Source organism: Sinocyclocheilus rhinocerous, unplaced genomic scaffold, assembly GCF_001515625.1.
Source record: "Sinocyclocheilus rhinocerous isolate Xijiao unplaced genomic scaffold, SAMN03320098_v1.1 scaffold95, whole genome shotgun sequence".
Classification (NCBI taxonomy): domain Eukaryota; kingdom Metazoa; phylum Chordata; class Actinopteri; order Cypriniformes; family Cyprinidae; genus Sinocyclocheilus; species Sinocyclocheilus rhinocerous.
Genome location: NW_015662004.1, coordinates 1,798,906 through 1,809,431, shown reverse-complemented (window position 1 = coordinate 1,809,431; position 10,526 = coordinate 1,798,906). Strand labels below are relative to the sequence as shown.

Below are 10,526 nucleotides of genomic sequence, written 5' to 3'. Positions count from 1 at the left end.
TCTCCTTAGCCCAGGTAAGACGCCTCTGATGTTGTCTGTGGTTCAGGAGTGGCTTAACAAGAGGAATACGACGACTGTAGCCAAATTCCTTGACACGTTTGTGTGTGGTGGCTCTTGATGCCTTGATCCCAGCCTCAGTCCATTCCTTGTGACGTTCACTCAAATTCTTGAATCGATTTTGCTTGACAATCCTCATAAGGCTGCGGTTCTCTCGGTTAGTTGTGGATCTTTTTCTTCCACACTTTTTCCTTCTACTCAACTTTCTGTTAACATGCTTGGATACAGCACTCTGTGAACAGCCAGCTTCTTTGGCAATGAATGTTTGTGGCTTACCCTCCTTGTGAAGGGTGTCAATGATTGTCTTCTGGACAACTGTCAGATCACCCGTGATTGCCGTGATTGTGTAGCCTAGTGAACCAAACTGAGAGACCATTTTGAAGGCTCAGGAAACCTTTTTGAGTTGTTTGAGTTGATTAGCTGATTGGCATGTCACCATATTCTAATTTGTTGAGATAGTGAATTGGTGGGTTTTTGTTAAATGTGAGCCAAAATCATCACAATTAAAAGAACCAAAGACTTAAACTACTTCAGTCTGTGTGCATTGAATTTATTTAAAACACGAGTTTCACAATTTGAGTTGAATTACTGAAATGAACTTTTCCACGACATTCTAATTTATTGAGATGCACCTGTATTTACGGTAGGAAATGTAAAAAATATCTTCATGGAACATGATCTTTACTTCAAAAAATCAATAATTTTGACCCATACAATGTATTTTTGGCTATTGCTACAAATATACCCCAGCGACTTAAGACTTTTTTGTGGTCCAGGATCACATATTTCTATGGTATACTGAAAAATTCTTTATTCATGGCAGTGTTTTTGGGCAGAATTATGAGAGAGCCCACTCCCTTGGTTGAAAAGCAACCCCACACATGGATGGTCTCAGGATGCTTCACTGTTGGCACAACACAGGACTCATGGTAGCGTACACCTTTTTTTTCCCCTTCTCCGGACAATCGATTTTCCAGATGTCCCAAACAGTCGGAAGGGAACTTCCTCAGAGAACATAACTGCACCAGTCTTCTGTTGTCCAATCCTTGTAATTCCTGCAGAATTTCAGTCTGTCCTTGACGTTTTTCTTGGAGAGAAGTGGCTTCTTTGCTGCCCTTCTTGACACCAGGCCGTTGTCCAAAAGTCTTGACCTCACTGTGCGTGCAGATGCTCTCACACCATCACACACAGAAATTACATGCTTCACCTTTGAATGTACATTCCCAGTGGCCTCAATCAAAATTCCAAATCGTTTGGTTAGGCATTACATAAATGGCCGACCTGACATCTGCATTGATGTTTTACGAATGTTTTTACACAATTGGTTCTGCTCGTGTTTTGTGAATAAGGCCCAATGTGTGCAAAGCATAAAGATTCTGAAGTATGAGTGTCATAGGCCCTTCACTGCTGTTGAAACTTTGAACCAGTCGCCTTAAGCCAGGGATCTCCAACTCTGCTCCTGGAGAGCTACATCCTGCAGATGTCAGTTCCAAAACACCTGCCTGTAATTATCAAGTAACTCTGAAATCCTTGTTTAGCTAGTTCAGGTGTGTTTGATTGGGGTTGGAGTTGAAATCTGTAGGACGGTAGCTCTCCAGAAGCAGGGTTGGAGACCCCTGCCTTAAGCTGTGAAACGTTAATGAGCTGACTTCGCCTCTACAGCTGTGTCGTAATCGACTCGTCTTGTTCCCAGCTGGAGGAACCCAAACTGTCACAGGGTCCCACCCAGCCGTGGCACAGATCATCACTGGAGGCCAGGAGCTGGGCATTGGAGGCAGTCAGGCTGGAAGCACAGTGCAGCGGGGGCAGCGAGTGGCTGGGCGGCCGGAGGAGGAGACTGTCCCTGCCGTTTGTCCGTTGAGATGTGGCCTGCATTGGGTTCTGATCAGTCTCTGGTGGTCCCGGTCCCAGTCCCAGTGTGTGCAGGTGCATCTCGCTCTCTGTTACCTTCGACAGCACCTGGGGACCGTGCCAAGATGTTTGCGGTACGCTGTCTGAGATGCTGTATGCGGACTTTTGATCTCCCTTGGTCTCCGCATGTTGGTCCGGGATGTGTCCGTTCATACGAGACATTAGCATTCCCAAGCGTGGCAAAGAGTTTTTCTTGGAACGCGAAAAGCGCTGCAGGCGGCTGCTGGTCCGCACAAATGCAGAGGAGTGGGATATGTTGTTCCTCAAGCCATTGCTTTCCGGTTTGCCTCTGACCGGTCCCGACATGGACTTGAAGAGAGCTGATACGCTGAACTGGGACTCTCGGTTTTTCCTGTAACATTGGGAGAAGGACGTAGATGCTTTAGATCTAGACAACTCTCCCCCATCCCCACATCCGGGTCCTCTGAGCCTATCGCCTTCCTCGCTTTCCTCGCCCTCCTCTTCCTCAGGCTCAGCTGTTTCGTCCTGCTGAGTGGCCTCGCTACTAGAAGAGTATGTGCGGCGCGGTGGTTTACGGTTGCCCAGCAGGTCAAGAACCTCGTAGCGGAAGCTGGAGATGTCCTGCTTAAGTTCCTGAATGCAGAGAAATGGAATTCAATTACCGGAGCGTAAACTGCAGCACCTAATTACAGGAAATATTCTAACGTTATGACATTATCTTCATGACTTCTGGTTCTTATGGTATGTGAATGAACACCACAACAGCTTAAGCAGCAAACTTTGCAAAACACAAAATTTATGTCATTGCCAAAAATTTTGGGCCATGACTCTAGTATATACGAATTGTATTTATACTACACCTATGCATAGATCATGGCTTCCTCCAAAATCGAATACTCTCCAAGTTGATACCTTTATGTAATTACTTTGTAAACATTAAAAAAGTACATTCTATGTAGTATGAATGTGTGTAGTGTGAATGCAATCTGAACGTATTATGTTCATGCAACCTTACCATCAGTTGCGTTTGCCTCACTGCTCTCCCGTGGACTAATGGGATTGTAAAGTGTCCATTGCAGGTCAAGAACCTCGTAGCGGAAGCTGGAGATGTCCTGCTTAAGTTCCTGAATGCAGAGAAATGGAATTCAATTACCGGAGCGTAAACTGCACCACCTAATTACAGGAAATATTCTAACGTTATGACATTATCTTCATGACTTCTGGTTCTTATGGTTTTCCTTGCAGACTTTAGGGGTGATTCATATCTGGAGCTCCATAATCAATCTCTCCCCGAATGTCTGATGTTTAATATACAGGAGATGATGGCATCACAAAATGGAAACCAAGCAACCAACAAAATGTCCTGTTGCATACAGGCTGGAAATTGGACTAATGTGGAATTACTTGTTGTTTTGTCATATTATACTAGCGGCTAGTTCACTTTACACTTTAAGGTCCTAAAAGGAAATAGCTATTTAGACTATGAAATTCGTAGCATTTTTCACATTTGATTGGATGCGTCATGTTTGAACCCATCTGCGATCGCACCTCAGCCAAACTTTATATTTATAGAAGTTGCTGTATTGCACTTTAAACAGTGTATAGTTAGGCTAATAAACTATTTTTATTAATATTAATAATTAACAATATTAATATAATCAGCATAATAATGACAATAAATATTTATCAAATACTGTTGTCTTTTGTAGCAATTCAGCTTATTTCTTCAGAAGACAGTAGATAATTATGAAAAAAGATAATTTGCAGCCCTGAATTCAAAGTTAATTTATTCTATACATAATATGTAAACTGTTCATATTGTGTATCTACTCAAAATGATTGATTATTGTATAGTATTCATATCTAAAGTGTGTTTCTACCACATACCAGTCAAACCTGCATGATGGACTTTGCTACATTTGGATAAAAATGTACACTTTACGAATACAAATGAGATCATTATGGCCTCTATAAGTGCCTTTAAAAAAATCCTCATACCTTGAAGTTCTCCTCTGTCAGCCCTTCGTCTGTTTTGGCGCTGCGGATCATGGCTGCAACATATCGCTTTACCAAGTTTCTGATCACCTCCTAAAAACAGCCACAAACCGGACAAACGTCAATACATTTTTCTTGACATATTACCTTTTGATCTACAAATAACCCTGATTTCCTCTTCAATATGAATCACAAAGGAGGGAATGATATATTCTCGGGTGGGGTGAGATAGGGTGATGGGCTTTGAATGTGATTGGCATGCGCATATTTTGTGATTCCAGTTTAATAAGCGGTGGAAATCAGTTTTTGGCATATTCATGACATATGTATTAACTGGAGGTGAAAATCTGGACGTGCATTCATTAGCATTTATTTGCATATCCAATAAAGAATGAGCCAGCGGTGGCTCTCAAAACCCACTTACGCACAACAACAACAAAACAGCTATTGCAATATCCGCTACTGCAGCTCTTGATTGTTGGGGAGAAATATTTGTCTGTAGCAATTATATACAACCTCTCACTCACAACAGACCCTGCTTAAAGGAATCAGTCACCCAAAAATTACAAAAATAAGACTACAATGCACTGTATGTGCACATTTAAAGGGACAGTCACCCAAAAATTACAATTCTGTCATAATTTATTCATCCCTATTTTTTCACAGAACATAAAAGAAGAGATTTTGAACAAGCATCACATAGCTCTTGCCATACAACAACATAATAAGCACAGCTGTCAAGCTCAAAAAAAAAAAAGTATCAAAAACGTTACATGACTCGGTATTCCACTACAGTGCTGTGTACGAAATCGCATATATCTATTCATAATAGATGTTCATTACAGTGTTGTGACCTGCACCAGAGGTTGCTGGACTCTGGCCGGCTATGTATTAATGCCTTAGCAATCAGCAGGGGTCCAGTGGTTATAAAGTTCAAAGCAGGACAGGGTGTAATGCAGTTAGAACAAGTAATGAATATGCATTGATAAGCTAATTAACATAATATTTCGTTTCAGTGTGATCATGCACTATTTATTTCAAGCAGCTTTAAAATCCCATCTACATGATTTTTCTCTTTGTAAGCTCCTAGAACTATCATTTACAAAAAGACATGCAAATTATGCAATGCTCTAATAACTCATTAATATGCATGATGCCCATAGGCTAATGTTTGTTTTCTCATTTAAATAAACTGTTGGAATTGTTAACATATTAAAAGCAAGGTTTGAATCCAACAAAATTGTTTAATGACACGGATGCCAAAGTGTGATGTGTACGGCCAAATGCCATTACCTGGTAGTGCTGGTTCTGAATGAGGTTATCAGCATGCCTTTCCTGAAACAGATAACAACAACAGATTTCAACAGTAAATATGTGGCATTATGTAATACTTATGATCCAAAGGTGAATAGTTTGAACTATCATAAAGTAGTTCCAGTTACTGTTATTTTAGTATAATTGATATACTTGTATAATTATTGTTTAGAATTTTTGTTTTTATATTTTCTGTTTTCACTTTTATTTTTTAAAGTGTGTTTTGTCATTTTAATTATCTTTTAAAGTCAGATAATCTTTGCCATTGAGCTGAAACCGGTCGGACAGCTGCAGGACTCGATATCCTCGCAGCTTACATTCCCTCAAACGTATATATGTGCCATAGCCTGAAAAATAAAGATGGATTTATTGTCACAGAGTGGCTGCATGACAATACGTGACAGACCAATATTTATCACAATAAATCAGATATTTTTTACTTAATCCAATAAATGGCACCACTTGGTGGAACTCTAAAGAACAGCGTCCAACAACAGCATTACACCACTGTATGCTCAACAGTAAAGTACATTTCATGCATTGTTTGCATAAATGTGCATGCTCAAGCTCAAACATTGTGTGTTTTACATTTTAAAGTAACAGTCATTTAATATAATTTACTCACTTATGCATTTTAAACTTAACAGTAACCCAAAACAAGAAGGAAAATACATTTTATATACAGAGATATACTAAAAATATAACTACTAAAAATAGGTTTTACATATTGGTTTAGCACATTTAAAAAAAATCAGTATCGTAAAAAATATCACTGTTCCTTCTCTAATGCTAAACTTCATAAAGTGCTGCATTAAGATTCTTTACTTGCTGTTTCATGGTCATTCTCCACCATCATCTTCAGGACTTCATCTTGAATGGGTCTGACAACAGGTTGCTTGTCGAACTGTCCCTTTAAATTTGCATCACTGACAAGGATCCTCTCCACGACTGTCCCGTTTGGCAAAACACTGCGCTCGAATTGAATAATAATGTCTAACAACAACACATACGAGGGCTTTATCGCTTGACCATAGTTAAAACAACAGATCATAATGGAGGAAAATATGAGCAACAGAACATCAATTCCTGGTTAGGAATGAAGATGCTATAACAGGATAAAAGACTTACCCGTTGGAAGAGCCCAGGATAAATCTACAAGAAACGCGAAGGTTGCAAAGAGGAGCATTTCTGCGTAATATGAAGCGCGAGCGGCGATGACAACAGTTTGTTTTGAATCTTGACTCGCTTTCTTTCGGTTTCTATTTCTAGCATTCCCATTCACACTGCACAGTTTTTTGAAATACTAAAGTGTGCAAAATCCAGAGCCGGTGTAAAACCGTCGAGCGCAGTGTGCAGGTTTAGCTTAAACATTGAGAGACAGTTGAGAGCACTTGCGTGTCATTGGCTGTTACCAGGAGAACCTGAGGAGGGAGACTGTCACACCAGGGTGAAAGAGTCGTTAACATATAAACACTGACCTGAAGTTGACATTTAACAGCTATAAAAACAAGAATATTGAATAGAAACTGCACTGGAGAGACTTTTTAGTATCCCTCCCTATCCTTAAGACTATCAAAACAACAACTGAAGCAGAAAAAGTGTTTGGAAACCAGATAATTAGCCTATTATTATTTATTTGTACTGTATTTACAAATGAGATGCTGGGATTTTAATGTTATAAACTGGGATTTTGTGAATAGTGTATCAAAATAAGACTACAATGCACTGTATGTGCACATTTAAAGGGACAGTCACCCAAAAATTACAATTCTGTCATAATTTATTCATCCCTATTTTTTCACAGAACATAAAAGAAGAGATTTTGAACAAGCATCACATAGCTCTTGCCATACAACAACATAATAAGCACAGCTGTCAAGCTCAAAAAAAAAAAAGTATCAAAAACGTTACATGACTCGGTATTCCACTACAGTGCTGTGTACGAAATCGCATATATCTATTCATAATAGATGTTCATTACAGTGTTGTGACCTGCACCAGAGGTTGCTGGACTCTGGCCGGCTATGTATTAATGCCTTAGCAATCAGCAGGGGTCCAGTGGTTATAAAGTTCAAAGCAGGACAGGGTGTAATGCAGTTAGAACAAGTAATGAATATGCATTGATAAGCTAATTAACATAATATTTCGTTTCAGTGTGATCATGCACTATTTATTTCAAGCAGCTTTAAAATCCCATCTACATGATTTTTCTCTTTGTAAGCTCCTAGAACTATCATTTACAAAAAGACATGCAAATTATGCAATGCTCTAATAACTCATTAATATGCATGATGCCCATAGGCTAATGTTTGTTTTCTCATTTAAATAAACTGTTGGAATTGTTAACATATTAAAAGCAAGGTTTGAATCCAACAAAATGGTTTAATGACACGGATGCCAAAGTGTGATGTGTACGGCCAAATGCCATTACCTGGTAGTGCTGGTTCTGAATGAGGTTATCAGCATGCCTTTCCTGAAACAGATAACAACAACAGATTTCAACAGTAAATATGTGGCATTATGTAATACTTATGATCCAAAGGTGAATAGTTTGAACTATCATAAAGTAGTTCCAGTTACTGTTATTTTAGTATAATTGATATACTTGTATAATTATTGTTTAAAATTTTTGTTTTTATATTTTCTGTTTTCACTTTTATTTTTTAAAGTGTGTTTCGTCATTTTAATTATCTTTCGAATATCTATATGGTTTTTATTCATTTAGTTTTTAATGTATTAGTTTGTTTTATTTATTTTAGCACTTCAAGTTAAACTAAACAAAAATGGAAAAATGTTGGCAAGTAGTAATAATGTCAGTTGCATTTATTTTCTTAAAAACTTTTCTGAACGGTTTTAGTTTTATGATAACATCCCTGAATAGTTCACCAAAAAAATTCAAACTGTCATCATTTATATCCCTTCATATGTTTCCAAACCTGCATGACTGACTTCCGTGGAACACAAAATATAAAAAGTGTTTGAAGTCAATTTTTTTATGTATGACAATGAAAAGTATATATAGCTTTGAAGCTTTGAAAGGTGCATCATAAATGTGGTCCATGTGACTTCTGAAAGCCTTCTGAAACCATATAATAACTTTTCACTTTTAAAAGGCTTCACAGCTTCAGTCCCCATTCATTGTAACTGAATGAAAAAGAGTGACCAGCACATTCTTTTCAAATTTCTCATTTTGTGTTGCATGGAAGAAAGTCATACAGGTTTGAAACAACACGAGGGTGAATAAATGATGAATGAATTTTCATTTTCGCACAAACTGTTCCTCGAAATGACCTGAAACCCTCTGAAAGCATTTGACATGCATATTCTTCACTGCAATGCCAGCTACAAATTCAAAAATAAATGATAGCAGCCTTACATAATGATTGTTAAACCCCAAACTGTGTGCTCCATGTGCTGTGTGTGGGAGAATGTGGGTGAGCACGCTTGCAGAAACAGTAGAGCCCACCTCACAGTGGAGAGAAGTTCGACTGATCGAAAGATGTCAGGGGAATTGGTATGGTTGAAGCGGGGTTGCCTAGCAACCAACATCGGCCTATAGGGCAACTTGAGGCAGGATGCCAAATAGACCAGCCCTGGCAGGTTAAATCCAAACATTATTTAATGGCAGGACATCCATGAAACCATTGAAAATGCAATTTAGGATTTATGAAGGTTTATTAGCATCCTTAATGTTAAAATTATTATTATTATTATCATTATCATTATCATAATTATTAAAATGTGCAAGATTCATCTTTTTTTGGCTTTAATATATTTTTCAGATGTTAGTAGGCCATTCTGAGAGGTCACACTTTGAAATCGAGGGGTTTCTTTTTGTAAAGTACCGTCAAAAATTTTGAAAATCTTGAATACATGTCAGTGTACATTGTTTTCTGAAAAAATGTAATAAACGCTTTCTTGTGTAAATTAAGCTTCTTGATGTCTGTGTTGTCACATTTACAATTATTCAGTGAATTTTCGCAAGCAAAAGCCAGTTCATTCAATAAGAATCCATACAAACTGAAATTTTGTATGAGGGTGAAAGATTTCCCAACAGATTTTGCAAAGGGCTAAAATTGATCACGCAGATTCACACCTTAAGGCATAGATGATCCACTCATACATATACGGAAGACAGAAATAACTCTCAATATGGTAGCTGGAGTTTTGTCCTAGAATTAGCCAATCAAGATGCGGTCACATTTATGTGACTGCACTTGCAAATTTAAAGATTTCTAATAAATGAAGAAACTGTCTTGGGAACGAATCCTCTAAATTAAATCAGTTTCAAACCGAATGACTTGATAATGACTTCATAATAATTGTAATTAAACTTTAAAATAAACCTTTAAAAAACATTGCAACAAACTGCAATAACGGAACCGCCGGCGCCGCTGATCAGAGTCTATGCACAGAATAATTTATTCAGGGGTAGAGGAGAATCTACAAATATTGTTTGTTTTGATATAAACATTTCGAAATGGACCATATTCATAAAAAGACATTTGGTGTATGTACAATTTGCAACCCGAACATGACCGTCACAACCTCGAACTTCATTCACCACATGCAAAACAGTTTCTTATGGATAATTTGCCTAATATCTAAAGATTATGACGATATGTTGTATATGTAGCTTGTCTTTTATGATTGTCTTTAGATCCCCATTAATTATTAACCTTGTTAATAGGCTAATCATTAATATCACGTTTTGTAGTTTCAATTAAAAAAAATGTTCGTTTAGAAACTTAGTGCTTTAAACACGTAGACTATTTAGTTTAGAATATTCCAGCTGGGATGGTTGTGATTTTTTTTCCCACCAACACTTTTTTTCCATGGTGAAATCAAGCTTGCCACCTGACATCTCAAAGTCAAAATATTCATGAACTTGTTAACTAAACTTAAGTATCTGACAATCCGATTTTCAGAAATGTTTATGTAAATATATTTTGTCTTTTACTTTTATTTCATTTAAATTTTTTTTAGAATGAACATGTTGATCGATAACTAGGAGAAGAATAGTGTAAACCTTATAGTTACCTACACAATGTGTGATTGACATGAATAAAATCCGTCATCATATTATGATTGAAAGGTTGTTTTCTCTGTTGTTATTATTATTGATAAGCATGATATGGCATTATAAAACTGATAACATTTGTTTATGCATCACAATTTTGCATTTATCATCAGCTGTTTAACATTTGTATTCTTATACAAATTGTTAAATTGTTATAATTGCTATAATCACACACACACACACACACACACACACACACACACACAGC

General features: G+C 37.5%; 1 protein-coding gene across 1 annotated transcript in view; it reads right to left on the bottom strand.

Annotated features, from left to right (window-relative positions):
- Positions 1-1,586: 1,586 nt before the first annotated feature.
- Positions 1,587-10,526, bottom strand: part of LOC107727288 (short transient receptor potential channel 5-like) — a 54,296-nt gene continuing 45,356 nt past the window's right edge. Inside the window, exons 10-12 of the mRNA XM_016537117.1 lie at positions 7,670-7,711; positions 3,928-4,017; positions 1,587-2,562 (exon numbers count right to left, since the gene is read on the bottom strand). Coding sequence (XP_016392603.1) covers positions 1,714-2,562; positions 3,928-4,017; positions 7,670-7,711 — 981 coding nt within the window. The 3' untranslated portion in view covers positions 1,587-1,713. The remainder of the gene's footprint in view (positions 2,563-3,927; positions 4,018-7,669; positions 7,712-10,526) is intronic.